The sequence below is a fragment of the Sceloporus occidentalis genome, unplaced genomic scaffold, assembly GCF_023333645.1.
Source record: "Sceloporus occidentalis isolate IW3139 unplaced genomic scaffold, rSceOcc1.0.p SCAF_41, whole genome shotgun sequence".
NCBI lineage: Eukaryota > Metazoa > Chordata > Lepidosauria > Squamata > Phrynosomatidae > Sceloporus > Sceloporus occidentalis.
Genome location: NW_028317021.1, coordinates 2,618,162 through 2,638,165, shown reverse-complemented (window position 1 = coordinate 2,638,165; position 20,004 = coordinate 2,618,162). Strand labels below are relative to the sequence as shown.

Genomic DNA, 20,004 nt, shown 5'->3' with positions numbered 1-20,004 from the left:
TTAACCTTTTTGCCTCTCATCTCAACAGTCACTGCGACCACTTCTGTTCCAGGATCCCTTCACCTCAGTCCCGAGGGGATGCCTTCCTCTTCCAGTGGTCTGGCAAAAAGTTCTATGCCTTCCCCCCATTTCCTCTAATCACCAGAGTGATAGCAAAACTGCGCATCGACAGATCGGACACGATCCTGATCACCCCTTGGTGGCCGAGGCAGCCGTGGCTCTCCCCTCTGCTCCATCTCTCCAACAACCAGTTCTGGCCTCTACCACTCCGTTCCGACCTCCTGACCCTTCACGACGGTTGGGTTCGCCACCCCGACGTGGACACTCTCCGTCTTGTGGCATGGAGGATTCAGCCCTGACCCGACTCTCGGTACCAGTCTGAGAAATCATCCTGGCTTCCCGAAAGCCCTCCACTCAGCACTCCTGCGCCCTTAAATGGGCTAAATTTTCAATTTTCCTGTCCTCAACAGGACTCACCTCTTTGGAAGTCAATGTCTCCATTGTCTTGGACTTCCTCCACCACCTCTCAGCATCTGGACTTTCCATTTCGTCCTAAAAATGCTATCTTGCAGCCATCTGTGCCCACTACCAATTCTCCGGCCGCCCATCCTTCTTCACTGACCCGCTCATGAAGAAATTCTTCAAGGGCCTTGCCAACCTGAGACCGCCGGCAGCGATCCCTATCCCCGCTTGGGACCTCCAGCTCGTCTTGGCGGCACTTGCTACCTCACCCTTTGAACCTCTGGCTTCCTGTGACCTCAGGCTCATCACCTGGAAGACAGCCTTCTGGTAGCCATCACTTCAGCACGCCGGGCCAGTGAACCCTGTGCCCTCCGTACTTGAAATTTTTTAAGGACAAGGTTGTCCTCTGTCCAGACATTTCCTTTCTACCAAAGGTTGTGTCCACCTTTCATCTCAGTCAAGACATCATTCTCCCAATGCTAGCCCCGAACCCAACCACCGACACCGAGCATCAGGTCTATTCCCTTAATGTCAGGCGGGTGTTAGCCTTTTACCTTCACAGGACTGCGTCCTCTCGTCGCTCTCCCAGACTTTTCGTCTGCTATTCCAACCCCAAAATTGGGCTTCCAGTCACACCTCAACGTTTCTCCAAATGGGTGACTTCCACAATCCTTCTCTCTTACGGGATTTTTGGGAAGACTCTGCCTGCTCGAATTCGAGCCCACTCCACCAGGGCAGTAGCTTCATCTTCAGCCTTCCTCTCCGGAATTCCCTTGGAGGACATTTGCAAGGCTGTAGTATGGTCACAACCTCTGACCTTTTTCAAGCACTACTGACTTGATACCAGACACCAACGTGAAGCAGCCTTTGGCAGAGCTGTTCTCCTTTACGGAATGCACTAAGGTTAGTTGGCACTTGTCAAATATCTGACGATCACACTGTTTTTCTCGTTTAATAATTTCTTTAGTGCCAGGACACTCCCTCCTCCACAGAGGAACAAGCTTGCCAGTCTAACCCATTTGTGTGCTTCACAGAGACCACGAAGAAGGACAGGTTGCTTACCTGTAACTGTAGTTCTTCGAGTGGTCATCTGCGAATCCACACAAATCCCGCCCATCCTCCCCTCTGTCGTGTCCTTCTCTCTTCTTTGTCTGCTCTTACGGTGGACCATTTTTGGAACTGAGAAAGGGTGGGAAGACCTCCTGCCTATATAGAGGGTGGGCGGAGGTACCGCCAAAAAATCTTCCCCAGCGATTCCAGTAGGATCCGGAAATGCTGTGCAGGCACAAAAAAACCCATTTGTGCGGATTCGCAGATGACCACTCAAAGAACTACAGTTACAGGTAAGCAACCTGTCCTCCTTTGTATACAGATGTGCAATGGGGGCAATTGGTGTACTTTCATGGTGAAATTTGTATTTCCATCCAGTGCTAGCCTGTAACAAAATGCAAAGAGGCTTAAAACTCAGTTTTTAAAGCGTGTTTACTTGTCTCTCTGTATGCCTGGTTTTATGAAGCAATAGTGTGTAGAACTGAAAATTCTCAAGGGTGTTAGATAATTCCAGTAGAATTAATAAACTTCTTTTTTTCCCTAGTCTCATCTGAAACTACTCCAGAACTTGAAAATGTTTCTTTTTTGAACTGCAGCTCCCAGAATCCCCCAGTCAGCAAGGTCAGGGGGTTGTGATCAAAATGGGATTCTAGGACTGCAGTCAAAACAGGGAACCTTTACAAATGCTAAATTAGAATACTGAAAAAAGGGGGAACTCAAAGGGAAGTGTACTGACACTGCATTGTACTTTTTTTCTTACCTGAATGCTGTGATATTCTCAAAATACATCTAAAAATCTTGTATGTAAATAAATAACACTTCTAAGAGAACGTGTGACTATCCAGAGAGCCAGTGACTGTAAGTATGAGTGTTGAATAAAGGCTGGAGAAATGGAAATTCAAATTCCTGTTCACCAGTGCTGTTTTTCAGCCTAACCTACTTCTCAGGTCAATGTGTTTGGGAAAAACAAAGATGGTGACTTCTGGGCGTCTGTCAAGCATCCCTTTGCCAATATACATTGGACATGTCCCTGTTTTCATCTAGGGAATGTTAAAGGATACACTTATAAACACCAGAACTTTTGAGTTTTAATTTAATATTATTTTATCTTGTATATTTTGATTATATGTATTTCTCAGTTTGCTTTATTATATATTGTACTTTTTTTCTGTCTGGATAATTTATTTTACAATTGTATTGTATAGTTTTGATTTTCATTACTCCGTGTGTGTGTGTGTGTGTGTGTTTGTGTGCGTGCATGTGTGTGTGTGTGTGTGTGTGTGTGTGTGTGTGTTAAATGCTTTGGTAGGGCTGCCTGTTTTTTGTTATTGTTTTACTTGTAAAGTGCTGTGTACATTGATGGCCCTATGTAAATAAACAATGATGATGATGGCAGTAATAGTTTTCAAAGAGAGTACTTATAATTAGTTAAAATTTCAAAAGGTAGTGAACAGAGGCCAGGCAGTCCATAGTGGTTTTATGCTCTCTCTTACATTTTTTTGTGGCAGGTTTGGATATGGAGGAAGGAAAAGAAGGTGGAACGTGGCTTGGAATCAGCAAGAAAGGCAAGATGGCAGCCCTGACAAACTATATGCAGCCAAAGATAGACAAGAATGCAAAAGGACGAGGTATGGTGGCAGGAAGAGTTGAAGTCTGTAGGAAAGGGAGGGGAGCCTCACATCCAGGGGTCAAATAGGGTACCCCATTTGGATATGACGCATCCTTTTGATGGTTTCCCAACCTCTGTATACGTAGCTTTCATAGAATCCTAGTGTTGGAAGAGACCAGAAAGGCCATTCAGTCCAACCTTCTGCCATGCAGGAATACACAACTAAAGCACCCCCAACAGATGGCTATCCAGCCTCTGTTTAAAAACCTCCAAAGGAGACTCCACAACATTTCAAGGGTGTGTGTTCCATTGTCGAACAGCTCTTACTACCAGAGGTCCCCTCTCCTGAAACCTCAGGCCATGGTTCAAGAATCCGAATCATTCTTGGTGGTGCCATCTGCGGAGCCAATTGTTCACCTCTGCTATTTTTCTCTCCCTTCTTGGACTGTGTCCTTCAACTGGGGTAAGAGATGAGATGACAAACTGTGTCAAAGAGCCCTGGTGGTGCAGAAGAGCCCTGGTTAAATGCCTGTACTGCAGCCACTCCTTCACAAACCATAAGGTTGTGAGTTTAATACCAGCCCAGGGACTCAAGCTCAACTCAGGCTTGCATCCTTCTGAGGTTGTTAAAATGAGTACCCAGCTTGCTGGAGGCAATTAGCTTACACTTTTTAAACCACTTAGGGAGTGCTTAAGTGCACTGATAAGTTGTATAGAAATGTACTTGCTATTGCTATTGCATGGAGCTCTTTCAGCTTTCTTCCCAGAGCCTCACAATCCCTTCTGATATTCTGAAGGCTGTGATCTTGCAGTGTCATTGGTACACATGTGGACCAAAAGGAAGCGTAACAGTCTGTAGGCTTGACGTGTTTTGTCAGCCTCTCTGTCACATCATGGATTTTTGCCCGGGGAAAGATAGCACACCTCCCGAGACATCTTGTCAGACCTACAAACTACTGAATCTGTACCCCTCAACGAGGAGTCCCCCACCACCACACACCTTCTCTGAGACTTAGCAGCAGCTATTCTTTGTGGTGGTACTCCCAAGACCTTCTGCACTTTCCCTAATGACTGGCTCTGCTGCTTTTCCTCATCATCCTCACAGAACGATCCCTGGCTTCTCTACTTCGACTTGTAACATTCCTCCAACTGTCTGCCTCCTGTGTATGGGACCTGACCTCCTTCTCAGAATCTTTCTCTATGCCCCACCCATGACAATCTGTGCTGCTCCTTTCAAGAAAACCTCTTGCTCCCTAATATGCTGGAGTGTACATACTCGGGCCTCCAGCTGTTGGACCTTCTATTCCAGTAGAGCTACCAACTTGCACTTGGTGCAGGTGTAGCTACCCACATCCTCTGGCAGGAAGACAAACATACCACAGCAGTTGTAGGTGACTGCAGCAGCTCCTTCACTAGTCATGTCCTTAAGTAAATAGTCTTAAGTAAGCAGTGAAGAGAACTCTGGGACTCACCCTACTGGCTGCTATCTCCTCCCCCAGCCAAGTCTATGGCCTACTTTCTGTTTTTTATATAGGGTTAATTGCTGGTAGCTCCTTCACCAGCTAGGTCAGTGGCTCAGCAGAAGTCTTGCTCCCTTCACACCATATGCTCTGGGAGAGCACATGGCCAAAAGTCAACAAACCTCCCCCAGGCCCTTTAAAAAAAAAACAGTGCAAAAGTGAATGAGAACTTCTCAAACAGCTCCCAGCTCCCCATCTGCTCTCTGCTCTGAGACATTCTTCCCATCCTATATGCTGTAATGCCTCTCATAAGAATTAGTTTCTGGTATTAAGAGCTTTAAGGTATTATATAGTATTTTTGGTCCCACCTTTTTGCCTTTGGCACTTTCCATTACTGGATTATGGGTGCAGAGAACATCTCTAACATTTAATTCATCCTCCTGGGCTAAAAAAGGTTTCCCACCCTTCCGGCAAGAGTTTCAGGAATTAAAGAGGTTGCTCACACATTATGTACATGTAAAGATGTGCTGTGTGCTTAGGACAAAAAGTGTCTTAGGCTGCATCTGCACTGCAGAAATAATCCAATTTTACACCACTTTAATTGTTGTGACTCCATGCTGTGGATTCTTGGGAATTGTAGTTTGTTGTCACACCAGAGCTCTCTGACAGAGAATGCTAAATGTCTCACAAAATTACAGTTCCCATAATTCTAAAGCATGGAGTCACTGCAGTTAAAGTAGTGTCAAACTGGATTATTTCTGCAGTGCAGATAAAACCTTGGTCTCATATAAACAAGTCACTACATGCTTTCAAAAACTGGGTTATGCAACGCTCCCTCCTCATGCACATAGTTTGCTGAAAGTGCATATTTGCAACCATTGTACAAAATTCTTGACAAGTGGAAAATATAATAAAGAATGATATGGTTGGGTCACACAGTGTTGTTCTCATGAGGAGAGGCAGAAAAAAATATCTTTTGAACTGCTGTAAAATATTGACTTGTAATACAAAGGTAACTTATTAGTGATGCGCACAACACACAATTGATCAAACTTATGTTGTTTGCTTGTGTGCTTTGTCCTTGACAGTGAGCCTGAAAGATTATTCATTTCTGATACATGGTTGAGCTATTTCAGTGAGGAGAAATGTCAGTTTTCCTCGCAGGAAATCATTCTCCCAGGCTCTAAATCCCTCTTTTCCCACCTTCATTCTTTTCAGGTGCCCTGGTGACAAATTTTTTGACTTCAGATGTGGACAGTTACTCTTACTTGAAGAAAGTTGCCTTAGAAGGACACCTTTACAATGGATTTAATTTAATAGCGGCAGACTTGAAGTAAGTCTATAAAAACTACATAAGTCAAGCAGCCAAGGGGGAGAAATGGAGGGATCAGTGGAGGGCATATAACTGATAGTGCTAAATATTAAGATGTGGATTTGTCATAGCAAAAGCTCTAGTTCCTCTTGTCCTTTCTTCTTTTTCTTGTATAAGCCCAGCGTTTGGATTCAGATGAGAGAGGGCAAGTTTGTATTTTATTTCAAATGTGCACAGATCTTTTCTTTCTTCCATTCCAGAAATTTAGAAACTTGACACTGCTGATGGATTATAGAATTTTAGTTCCCGCACCTTGAATGAGTGAATACAGTAGCAAAAATTATTGGTTTTACTACTGGTATTAATTATTCTAAAATGTGTGCTCTATTCTTCAACACCTATTTAGGGCATTTTTGTAAGGATAACCTGGGGGGGATCAAAGTACAAATTTTACAAAAACATGGTAAAACTCCACTCATTCAAAAAGAGGTTAAAATTCTTAAGAACTTTAAGAAGTGCCATTGTTAAAAGATTTGGGAAAACAGGAAGTGTCATATCAAAATAATAAAGTTGGTTCTAACTGGCACACCTAGAGAGATAATGCCACTCCAGGATACCGTAGTTGATACCACACACCCCACATCCTATAGCTTTAATCCAAGAAGGAGATGCAGACTTTGGTCCAAAACACCCTGCACGAATAATCCAATTTGAGACTGCTTTAACTGCCCTAGCTCAGTGCTGGGGAATCCTAGGAATAGTAGTTTATCATGGCGCCAGAACTCTCTGACAGAAAAGGCTAAATGTCTCACAAAATGAGCTCCCAGAATTCCCTAGTATTGAGCCAGGGCAGTTAAAGTGGACTCAGACTGAATTCTTTCTGCAGTGTGTTGTGGACCTTAGATCTCCGAACATAGGTAGATTGATAAGACAATACAGAGTGATTAACCACAATCCAAAAATGTTCGCTAATTCATGCAAAACATGCTGCATTTCAACTCTCTGGTCCTAGGGCAAGCTGTGTTATCAGAGTCCTTCAGAATTATTGTATATTGATTATTCTGTTTTGGTCAGACCCCACCTGGAATACTGTGTCCAGTCCTGGGCACCACAATTAAAAAAAGATATTGAGAAACTGGAGCATGTCCAAAGGAGGGCGACCTAAAATGGTGAAGGGTCTGGAAACCATGTCCTGTGAGGAACGACTGAGGGAGCTGGGGATGTTTAGCCTGGAGAAGAGAAGGTTAAGAGGTGATATGATAGCCCTGTTTAAATATTTGAAGGGATCTCATATTGAGCAGGGAACAAGCTTGTTTTCTGCTGCTGCAGAGAACAGGACCCGGAACAATGGATGCAAGTTCCAGGAAAGGAGATTCCACCGCAACATTAGGAGGAACTTCCTGACAGTAAGGGCTGTTCGACAGTGGAACACACTTCCTCGGATATTAGTGGAGTATCCCTCCTTGGAAGAGGCTGGATGGCCATCTGTCGGGGATGGTTTGCTGGAGAGTTCCTGCATGGCAGGGGGTTGGACTGGATGGCCCTTGTGGTCTCTTCCTACTCTACGATTCTATGATACTATTATTCTAACCTTTCTATACTTTGTATGTGGCCCTGCGTTTGACAATCAGAAGGTCTCTCCTCCCCATACACTGACGTGTGCTGGTTGTGCCTTGAAGACATTTTTGATGTCATGCTCTTGCATGGTGTACTCATACAGAAGCCATGTCTTCCTTTGCTGCATCATCAAGCTTGAGCCCATTCTTACTTTGCTTCATGCATTTCCTTTCAATGCTTGATCAGGCCCTTAACATTTGGAACATCCTTTATACAGCTTAGCAATGCTGTGTCATCTTCTTGGGCTTTTATGAACATGTGGGCTTTTGCACAGGAAGGCAAAAGTGTTTTAAAAGTGGGATAGGTATAAATAAAGCATAATAATAATAATAAGAAGAAGAAGAAGAAGAAGAAGAATACAGCACACAGAACTAGAGAGGAAGAATAGCTTTGTGCGGTGGAGGAAAATGCAAAGAAGACTAGGGACAGAGAGTCCCAAGGCATTGTGGGCTAAAGGAAAGGCAAAGTAATACAAAGCTAGCTTATGCCATCAGAACTTTGGTTCAGCTTCCTAGCTTATTCAGACTCCCTCCATAGATTTGCCTTCCTGGAACACAAATCCACTTGTAAACCAGGTGTGTGGGAAGTACGTACTTTGTTTTAAATAGGAAATGCCACTTTTAAAACTAAAGTGTCACTTTTATCACCACAGTACAGTTAGCCCTCTGTTTTGCGGGGAATCCATTCCGAACCCCCCTGTGAAAACAGAGGCTCGTGCATATTCAAGCTCCATAGGCTTGAATGGGGCACACCCCTGTGCGCATGGCCCAGGCGCACCCACCATTGAAAATAGCAGAGATCAACCCTCCGCGGATATTCAAGGTCGCAGATTTCAGAATCGTGAATTAGGAGGGGCAACTGTAGTGACGAATTAGAAGTCACCCCTCTTCTATATACATTGACCAAGAGCAGTCTTGCCTGAGATGCTGGAGATTGATCCATGCACCCTCAAAGCACCTGCTCTTTCATGTGAGCCTACAGTCCTTCCACTGAATATGGAAGCATAGCAAGCTGCCTTATAGGAAGCCAGTGTGAGGAAGTCAGTGTGAAAGTCTCCATGCTGACTGACAACATTTCTCAGGTTTCAGACAAGGTCTTTCACAACCCTACCTGGAGCTGCTAGGGACTGAACTGGTACCTTTGGCATGTAAAACATACACTTTACCACTAAGCTGTTCTGTTTTCTGGAGTGAACTGAGAAATTAAATGCTTGAGGAAAAGAGCATACAGTAAATGTAAGGCAAGAATTGGGAGAGGAGGCTCCAGCAATAGGTCACAGTGTTTAAAGTGAAGAAGGGCTTTCTTATGTGAGGCCAGGGCAAAGGAGAGGACACAGAAGTGGTTGGAGAGTGAATGTCAGGATGTCTAAAGGGAGTAAGAAAGGAGCAAGGAAGGAAACATTACTTTTTTGGATTACAGTGCCCTGGAGCCTCCAAGGGATTTTGGGACTTGTACTCCAAAAAAGTAACAGTTCCAAATTCTGGTGCCGCCCCATGATTACTGCAAACACAAGGTTGAAATCCTCTCACTTTTGTGAGCACGAAGCCACATAGCTAGTGAGAACATGCACATATAAAGCACAAGAAAAAGAAGGAGCTGTGAAGCTATAATGGTTGAAGTCAGTAATGTCACTCTCGGTAAATAAATGACACATTGTAGGCTTCAAGTGGGAACTGCCAATAATCTTGGGAGCTCTGAAGCTGAGTACATTTTAGGTATCATTTCCCATTAATCTTTAGACCTTTGTGTAGTTTTCTGAATTTTTGAAATCCTAAATATGGTACTGGAATTGGGTGACAACAGGGCAAGCACTGTGAAGAATTCTTATTCATCCAGGAATAAGATTTAGACTGGGTTTGAGAGTAATAGCCATAAAGCATAAAGTCTCTGAGGTCTTGCCTGGTAAGAGGCCTTAAAAGAAAGGGTTCCTTGGTTTTTGAGAACTTGTAAAAATGTTAGTCTCTTGATTGGAATGTGGAAATAGAGGGGTATAACCTTTTCAAGAGAAACAGGCCAAACAGGAAAGGAGGAGGAATAGCACTATATGTCAGAGATATTTACACCAGTGAAGAGATCCAGGACATCAATCCTGGAAGCCAGGTGGAGAGCATCTGGATAAAAATTAAAGGGCAGGGAAACAACAAGGATGTTATTGTGGGAGTCTACTACAGACCCCCAAGTCAGACGGAGGAACTGAATGTTGCCTTTCTAGAACAGATGACCATACACTCAGAAAAGAGAGATGTAGTAGTGATGGGTGACTTCAACTACCCTGATATTTGTTGGAAGTCAAACTCAGCCAGATCCTCAAGGTCTAGTAAATTCCTCACTTGCCTTGGAGACAATTTCATGGTCCAAAAGGTGGAAGAGGCAACAAGGGAATCAGCTATTTTATATCTGATCCTAACCAACAAGGATGACTTGGTTAATGGGGTGCAAGTGGTGGGATCCTTAGGTGGAAGTGACCATGTTCTCCTGGAGTTTGTTATACAATGGAAAGGAGAAGCCAGGCAGAGTCAGACACGCATCCTAGACTTTAGGAGAGCGGATTTCAGTAAACTTAGAGAAATACTGGGGGCGATCCCATGGTCAGGAATACTAAAAGAGAAGGGAGTTCAAGATGGATGGGAGTTTCTCAAAAGGGAGATACTGAAGGCACAAATTAAAACAGTTCCAGTGAGAAAGAAAAATGGGAGGTGTCGCAAGAACCCAGGATGGATGACAAAGGAACTTTCAGCTCAGCTAAATTTTAAACGGAACATGTATAAGAAATGGAAAAATGGGGAAATCACCAAAGAGGAATTCAAACAAATAGCTAGCAAGTGTAGAGATAAGGTCAGAAAAGCCAAAGCACAGAATGAACTCAGGCTTGCTAGAGAGATTAAGAACAACAAAAAGGGCTTTTTTGGATATGTCCGCAGCAAAAGGAAGAAGAAGGAAATGGTAGGGCCACTGCATGCAGAAGATGGCAAAATACTAACAGAAGACAGAGAAAAGGCAGAGTTACTCAACACTTTCTTTGCCTCAGTCTTCTCAGAAAAGGCAAAGGGTGCTCAACCTGAGGATAATGGAGCAGAGGACAGAATAGGGGAATTTCAGCACAGAATCAGTAAAGAGATAGTAGAGGGATACCTGTTTAACCTAAATGAATTTAAGTCTCCAGGAACAGATGAGCTATATCCAAGGGTATTAAAAGAACTGGCAAATGTAATATCGGAGCCATTGGCAATAATCTTTGAAAACTCCTGGAGAATAGGAGAAGTCCCAGCGGACTGGAGGAGGGCAAATGTTGTCCCCATCTTCAAAAAGAGGAAGAAAGAGGATCCCAACAATTATCGTCCAGTTAGTCTGACATCAATCCCAGGAAAGATTCTGGAGCAGATCATTAAACAGAGAGTCTGTGAACATCTAGAAGGCAATGCCATAATCACAAAAAGTCAACATGGGTTTCAGAGAAACAAGTCATGCCAGACAAATCTAATCTCTTTCTTTGATAAAATTACCAGCTTGGTAGATGAAGAGAATGCTGTGGATATAGTATATCTTGATTTCAGTAAGGCCTTTGACAGGGTTCCCCATGACATTCTCACAAACAAGCTTGTAAAATGTGGGCTGGACAAGGCAACTGTTAAGTGGATTTGTAATTGGTTGACCGGCCGAACCCAAAGGGTGCTCAACAATGGCACCTTTTCATCCTGGAGAGAAGTGACCAGTGGGGTCCCACAGGGCTCTGTCCTGGGCCCAGTGTTATTCAACATCTTTATCAATGACTTGGAGGAAAAAATTGGGGGAATACTTATCAAATCTGCAGATGACACTAAATTAGGAGGAATAGCTAATACTCCAGAGGACAGGATCAAAATTCAAAATGACCTGAATAGACTAGAAAGCTGGGCCATAGCTAACAGAATGAACTTCAACAGGGAGAAATGTAAGGTACTGCACTTAGGGCGAAAAAATGAAATGCACAGATATAGGATGGGGGACACCTGGCTTAAAGAGACAACATGTGAAAGGGATCTAGGAGTCCAAGTAGACCACAAGCTGAACATGAGTCAACAGTGCGATGCGGCAGCTAACAAGGCCAATGCGATTTTAGGCTGCATCAATAGAAATATCGTATCTAGATCCAGGGAAGTAATAGTGCCACTATATTCTGCTCTGGTCAGGCCCCACCTGGAATATTGTGTCCAGTTCTGGGCGCCACAATTCAAAAAGGACATTGAGAAACTGGAGCGTGTCCAAAGGAGGGCGACTAAAATGGTGAAAGGTCTGGAAACCTTGCCCTATGAGGAACGACTCAGGGAGCTGGGGATTTTTAGCCTGGAGAAGAGAAGGTTAAGAGGTGATATGATAGCCCTATTTAAATACTTGAAGGGATGTCATATTGAGGAGGGAGCAAGCTTGTTTTCTGCTGCTCCAGAGACTAGGACCCGGAGCAATGGATGCAAGCTGCAGGAAAAGAGATTCCACCTCAACATTAGGAGGAATTTCCTGACAGTAAGGGCTGTTCAACAGTGGAACACACTCCCTCGGAGTGTAGTGGAGTCTCCCTCCTTGGAGGTGTTTAAGCAGAGGCTGGATGGCCATCTGTCGGCGATGCTTTGATCTGGATTTCCTGCATGGCAGGGGGTTGGACTGGATGGCCCTTGCGGTCTCTTCCAGCTCTATGATTCTATGATTCTAGCCATGTTTGTGCAAGAATATTATGACAATTAGCTTCAGATTCTGGATAGTTTTAAAATGTTATACATAAATAAAATATTAACTCTTCATATTTGCCATATTTTATGAATAAATTGTAGTGTGGAGTTGAACTGTTGCTATAAAGAGATGGAGCAAATTTTCCCCCTGTGGCTTCAGATGCAGAGACTGGAACTAGTGGGTGGAAATAAAGAAATAAGTAAATAACAGGGAAGGTGATTTACCTAACCATGTAATGAGAAGAGCTATTTGAACATGGAACAGCCCTTCCTTGATATTGCCTCTTTCCCTGGGAGGTATTTTAAGCAGAGGCTGGGTAGTCAACTCTGAGGAAAGTTGTAGTTACATCCTTCATTCTGCATCATGCAAGGGGTTGGACTAATTTACATCTAACGTCCCTTCCAGTTGTATGATGCCATACTTAACCAGGAAGAACCACAACCCTTTGGGTAAATTTCTACCCTGCAAGAGGTTTATTTTAATGTTCCAAAGATGTTGAGCATCCAAAGATGTTGAAGGACCAAGCACAACATAAACTGAACACAGGAATCCTTAGAGCTTTGTTGTAAATATACTAGTTCTTTCTTGTTTGATACCTAACAACCTCCAATACACTGTACATATTTGACTAGAAGGGGAAGCTCCTCTCAAGCAATAGTTTTGTTCTGCATCCATTTCTGACCATTTATCCAAAATGAATGAGCCGGAGAAACTACTCAGCATTCAAAATATGCCAGACCAGCTGTGATTTCCCCAATCCCTGCCAACAGAGCTTGCAAAATTGCTTGTTTATAACTTTCTGATTCCTCCAGCCAGCATGACTGCCTTTTCCCTGCTTTGTCCAAAACACTGTACTGTTGCCTCTCCTCCCTTCTAGACTTCCATCCCAAGTAGGTTAAATGTTTATGTTGGTTTTATATCCTGCCTTTTGCAGGCCCAGTGGTGAGGAGCTAGTACACTGCTATTGGAGGCAGAAACCTGTACACCACCTGCAAATAGACAGTATTTTTAGTCATATACTGTGTCAAGAGGAGGGTGCAGTATCCACATGTAGACCCCGGGGAGATGCGAGAGTTACTCAAAGGGGCTGTGACACTCGAAGGCCATGGTCCCTCTTCCATTTCCCAAACTTTTTTTTTCTCCTGGAGGGAAAGAGAAAGGCAAAGGAGTCTGTACCTGAAGGTGGTCGGGGAGAAGGAGGAGGAAGAGGAAAGTTATTTCCTTATAAAATGTTAAAATAAGAATATACTGTACATGAATGTGTGAATGAAGATATGCACAAAAAACAAACAAAATATTTTAATCTTATACTGTGTTGAATGGGAGAGGGATCAATGTCTACATGTAGATGTAAAGGGGGTCACAAGAGTAAAAAGTTTGAGAACCACTGCTCTAATGGGTAAGGATCCTGTTCCTAGGGTGCCACATGGCCCACTCCCATATCCTTCCACCAGAATAGGCAACCTGGGAGCTTCTGCATGATTTGGACTGCAATGCTTACCAGCCCTGACCAATGGTCGTGCCAACTGAGCCAACTGGAATTGTAACATTTGAAGGATGCTAGGTTGCCGAACTCCTGAGTGTAGGTTGGTTCGGATGTGTTTAATTTGTTCCAAAGTGGGACACTGCCTGACTGTATAATAGAAATACATGAAAAAATAATGTTGAAGACTTTTCCCTCTTCCCATCCCATCCTCTTCCCAGCAGTGCCTTGATGTCTTGCTTTGCTTTCATTTTTTTGAATAGCTGCACATTTCCTTCCAGTCAAGTTAGGTCTGGAATATCTTCTGTATGGCTACTTCTCTCCATTATATAGCCAGCTGCTACTTGTGATGGATCTATGCTAATCATGACTGGAGCACTTTTTAAAAATGTTTTTCAAAAGTCATAGCTTGAAGGTCAAAACAGTCTATGGTAGAATTTTTTTCCCTTCGAGTAAAGTGAACCATTAGAATTCAGCTGTAAGCTGCCGCAAGTCGTGGTAGGTCAGGCAGAAGCTTTCATTTAAAACATTTTCTAGTGTCTCCTGCTCGAGCGATGATCTTCAAATCCCACTGGAATCATAACTACTGTAGGGCATCTTGTGATTTGCTAATTTGCCCTTGGTCTCTCTGCAATGAAGATAAAAGCTGTCCTGGCACAGGGGTGGAGAGGTGATGAAGGAAAGGCAGGCATGGTTCAGAAACAGGGCAGTGGTCTACCAGTATAGTTCAGAGAGCCGAGGCCTCTCTCCACATGGTCAGTCACAACTTGCCCTCACAAGATACTAAGGGCTTTTTGGAGGGATTAATCTTCCAAAGACCTTCTCAATAATGACAATGCAATAATTTCTCTGCAGACAATCCATTGAAAAGTGATAAGCTGTATCCCTGATGCTCTTTCTTTTTCTTTTTTTATTAGTTTAAATGAATGTTATTGCACCCTAGTGGTGATGGCTGTGTGGGCCAAGGGGTAGGCAAAGAGAAAACACAGATACAAACACATTGTGTTTGATAAGAACAAGCCACAACTTCATTGGTTATACCTCAATCAGTATTTTGCTGTTGTGTGGAGCATGTTTAATGCTCATTTCCCTGGCCACCTGCCCTCCCTAGCTCCCTAAAACATAACATCTTGCCTGAAGAATAAGCCTATGGGGCTTTGAAAGCCTGCCTACAAAAGATATCATCCCCATCTTTACTAAGGACCTCTTTACTGTTTCCTCTCCTCCCTTCTAGACATCCATCCCAACTAAGGACTAAATAAACATGCAGGCATCTGACTAACATCTCCAATTGTTTTTTTCTCCTGTTTGGTTGGTAACATCTTGCCTGATGAAGAAGTCCACGGAGCTTCGAAAGCTCACAACAAGTATATTGTGCATTTTGGTTTGCCAATAAAGGCATCATGGATGGATTCTTGTTTGTATTTGTTAAATGGCCAACACAGCTCCCCTGAATGTTTTCCCTAAAACATAGTTTTCTAAGCTTTTATTTCCCTTCCCCATTCCTCCTTCACTAATGCTCTTCTCCCCATCAAAAGCCATGGAAAACCAGGCTTGTGTGTTACAACAGACCTGACTTCCAGAGGCTTGTAACTGGAAGAGGGAAGAGAGATCTCTACCTATCCTTGCTTGATTTTCATGAAGATTAAGTAAGGAAGGAGTTCCCATCCTTCAAATCCATCCCTTCTTTGCCAGCCTGTTCAGTAGAAGAAAATTTCTTTTTTTCTTGCAAAACTTGTTAAGAGACTGGTATCTTTCATTTCCATCTTCAGCATGACAAGGTAGTAAAAAATAGTTCCAGGCTAGTAATTTGTTGGCATATTTACAACATTGTGTGAAACTGTCTTTTGGTGAGCCATTGGGCCATCTATCAAAGCACTGTTTAATCTAGTTTGCTGTAGTTTAAACAAATAATTTTCCAAACAAAATTTCGCATCCAGCATAAACACTGGGGGATTTTGGAGACTGTAGTCTAAAAGATAACTTTGGGGGGTTCTGTTTGACTCTGGTTGCAATGTTCTTGTTACCTCTGGTATTAAAACTCCTTTAAATTGGAAAAGGCCAGGAACTTTCTTCAGGAAAAACATGTACTCTGCTGCAGAGCCTCACTCGGGGTCTCCCATGAAATTTGGAATATCCATCCACATTTGCAGTTATACTACTTGTCTTGAATCCACTCCTATTTTGAAGTTCATTCTGGAATCTCTTCTCCATTAAAAGAGACATGATAGATAGGCATTTCATTACATGGAGGCACACGGTTCTCTCTGCCCTGGTTTCATCCATCTTTTCCTTCCAACTGCACCTTGCCAACATTAATTTGATATGACTATTTGGCTAGCAGAAATTGGATGATGTCCTCTAAGATTATATTCACTAGAATTATATGACCACTCTCTTGTGTAAGATGAGTGGGGGGAGTAGAGGGCAAGGGAGATATGTTTTTAATCAGAAACTGAATCGTAAAGGAGCTATTCCGATTACCTTGTGAGCATTTGACAAAGAGACCGTGCAAACTCCATCTATCACCTGGAACTGTTCATCATCTTAACCTGTCCGCTGTCTCTCTCCTCTCCCCCAGCCTCTCATGCACACAGACATTCTTGCACTAACTGTAAATCAATCCAGGCCATATGATTGACTCACATGTCAGATATTCACTGCATGGTGAGGCTGGAGGTTGAGTTACTCAAGGGATATAATCTCTGGAGTAGCAAACCCCTCAGTTATGACTTATGATGAGGAATGTGTAGCCCTCCAGATGTTGTTGGACTTTCACGTCCATTATTTCTTACCATTGGCTCTGCTGGCTAGGGCTGGTGAGAGGTACAATCCTAAATCATTCTCTTTAAATCAGATCCAATTGTAATCCTAAATTGAATAGGCCCACTGAAATGAATGGAAGTTAGTCACCTAAATTCCATTAACTTCAATGGGTCACAGCAACATAGGAAGATGCCTTATCTTGTGTCAGGCCTTTGGTCCATCTAACCCAGTATGTTCAACTCTGACTAGCAGTGGATTTTTTTCCTAACCTTATGTTGAGATCCACATTACATCCTGGTGATCACCCATTCAGGTAGTAAACAGGCCTGATTCTCCTTTGCTGGCAATGCGATCCAGTGTATTAAGAGTAATCTGCCCTTTGTTGTTGTTGTTAACTGCCTTCGAGTCAATCTCAATGCCTAGCCACCCTATGGATGAGACATCTCCAAGACCTCCTATCCTCTCTTGCTCTGCTTAATTCCTGCAAACCCATACCTGAGTCATCTTTAATAGACTCCATCCATCTAGCATGCAGCCTTCCTCTCTTTCTACTTCCCTCCACCTTTCCTAGCATTATTGTTTTTTCCAGTGAGTCCTCCCTTCTCATGATGTGGCCAAAGTACAGCAACCTCAGTTTTGACATCTTGGCCTCCAGGGAGATTTCTGGCTTGATCTGCTCTAGGACCCATTTGTTTGTCCTTTTTGCTGTCCGTGGGATCCTCAACACTCTTCTCCAGCACCATATCTCAAATGCATTGATTTTCTTCTTATCGTCTTTCTTGACTGTCCAGCTCTCACATCCATACGTGGTAATAGGGAACATGATGGCTTGTATAATTCTAACTTCTGTGCTCAGTATATCTTTGCATTTTAGAATCTTTTCTAGTTCTTTCATAGTTGCTCTCTCCATTCTTAGTCTTCTTCTGATTTCCTGGCTCCAGTCCCTGTTCTTATCAATGTTTGATCCCAGGTATGAGAATTATTTTACTGTTTCTCTTTCCTCATTGTCTAGGTAAAATTTGTGTAGATTCTGTGTCGTCGTTATTTTTGTTTTTGTTATGTTCAACAGTAGCCCTGCCTTTGCACTCTCTTCATTAAATTTCCTTGGTAGATGTTCCAGGTTTGTGAGGTTTTCTGCTAGTACTATGGTGTCGTTTGCATATCTTAGATTGTTGATATTCCTTCATCCTATTTTCATTCCTGCTACTTCTGTGTCCAAGCCTGCTTTTCTTACAGTATGTCTGCTTATAAGTTGAACAAGTAGGGTGATAAGATGCAGCCTTGTCTGGCCCCTTTGCCATTTGGGAACCATTCTGTTTCTCTGTGTTCTGTTCTGACAGTAGCCTGAGTACAGATTCCTCATCAAGACTATCAGATGTGTTGGCACTCCCATGTCTTTAAGGGCACTCCATAGCCTTTCATGGTCTATGCAGTCAAAAGCTTTGCTGTAGTCTATGAAACATATGCTGATGTCACTTGTAGCTACTTGGTCAATATAAGGTGGTACAGCGCGCCCGTGCCACACGCGGCTTGAGCATATGTGCTCAAGCCGCGGGGGGAAGGGGTGGCGTGTCCCATTCAATTGAATGGGCACATGCACCCGTTGCGCCCCGCGCGCCACCGCACCGCCATGCACGAGCCCCATTGGAAACAATGGGGCTTGAGCATAGGCGGAATTCGCCTTACGCGGTGGGATCCGGAACGGATCCCCGCGTAAGGCAAGGGCCCACTGTATTTTATATTAAAATGGCTTAACCCACAAATTTGTATAAGAGCTGGCTGTGGTGGATTAACTTCTGAGTTCCCACTCATACTAGGTTTGCTTCAAACATTTTACAAACCATGGTTTGTAAAAGCAAGCACTTTGGTTTGTCTTGATTGACAAATCATGGAAGAGGGGCAAGAGTGCATTTCTGAAATGATAGTTTGGAGCTGGTTTTCAAGGTACAATTTGAACAAACAGGTTTGCAGTTATATTTCAGTCAACAAGCAACAAAGAAGGCCTGGTTCAGTTCTGGTTTTGTGAGAAGTCATTCTTTTTACATCTTTTATGGGTTTTGATTCTTTCTAGACCATGGATTTCCTTCCTGAGGTTGTGATGTTTCCCAGCAATGCTTCCCGGAGTGCTGCCACTTGTGGTTATAATGTTGTCTTCCTAGGCACCCCTTTGGAATCTGCTTTCCAAAGTAGTTGCAGTATTGCCTATACCAGGAAGGAATGACCCTATTGTCTTGTGCCTACCTGAATGGAAAGGTCTGTGCCTGCTGGTGGAATGACAAAGGGGCCAGCCTAGGCTTCTTGGAATAATATTCCTCTGTTTGACACTAGCTACTGAGAAACCCTTATCTTGAATGAACACACTAAATAAGTCTTCAAGGTTGGCACAACTGAGACAAGTGCCTTTCCTCAGATAGGCTTATATGAGGGAATACGGACTTTCACAGGGAGAATATGGATTAAATTGAGAGCTTGAGAATGTTCAATGCTTTGGGTTAAATCTTCCTCTTAAGTAAAATCCTATATTGTGTTTACTTGAGGATGTGCAGGCTTTTGGATGCATAGTTCCTTCTATCGTTATTTGATCCCTGGTAATCTCTCTTGTTGGGTTTTGCAGGGTCAGAGCAAGAGATATCTAAGAAAACCGTCACAAATGTGAACTGGTAGAATGGCCATTTTTCAGGGTTGATGGAATCATGGAATAAATCACAGGTGTATTGTCTTTCCAATATGAATGCTAAAGCACCAAGCACAGCACAGCCGACCAGTTCACACACTACAGTTGCTAAGTATCAATTGAACTGTTTGATAACTTATTGTTATGTTTGACCAGAAGAACAAACACACTCTTAGCTTTAGAACTTGTTCAGAATGAGGAAATGAAGATTAAATTAATAACCAGAACTGTAAAATAATTCTTGTCATGAAAACTGGTGTATCATATGTCTTGTTTGCTGTGGAATGTTTAAGGTGCATAGCTCACCACTGTTCTGGATGTGGAATATTGGCCAGCATAGTAACCACCAGAATTTGTTGTTGGCTTATGAATCCTGGTTGCTTTGGGCAAAAAAAATCATCATTGTTGTGAAGTCGAAGACTTTCACGGCTGGCATCCATAGGTTTTTTGTGAGTTTTTCAAACTATGTGGCCATGTTCTGGAAGAGTTTATTCCTGACGTTTTGCCAGCATCTGTGGCTGGCATCTTCAGAGAATGCTAAACCAGCATAATTGGTTAAGATGTTGCATTGAGGCCAGCAGAGTGAAGAAACTTTGGCCCCATAGATGTTTTGCACATAAACACTCACAAGCTACAACTATCACCAGTGGCAAGGAATTATAGGAACCTCTTCCTGGTTTGCATGCCTTCCATAGAAGGAGGCTCTGCTTCTTTCCAGGGTAGTCTGCCCCACTTTTGAAATGCTCTTACTGTCAAGTAAATGTCACTAATCCTAAAGATTTCTTGTTATTTGAATACATTGGTTTATGTCCTAATCTCTGGAGTAGCAGAAAACAAGCTTGTTCCATCTTCTACGTGACCTCTCTT

General features: G+C 43.1%; 1 protein-coding gene across 1 annotated transcript in view; it reads left to right on the top strand.

Annotated features, from left to right (window-relative positions):
* Window positions 1-20,004, top strand: part of TANGO2 (transport and golgi organization 2 homolog) — an 85,444-nt gene that overhangs the window by 32,576 nt on the left and 32,864 nt on the right. The window contains exons 4-5 of the mRNA XM_089489831.1: window positions 3,021-3,140; window positions 5,800-5,914. Coding sequence (XP_089345957.1) covers window positions 3,021-3,140; window positions 5,800-5,914 — 235 coding nt within the window. The remainder of the gene's footprint in view (window positions 1-3,020; window positions 3,141-5,799; window positions 5,915-20,004) is intronic.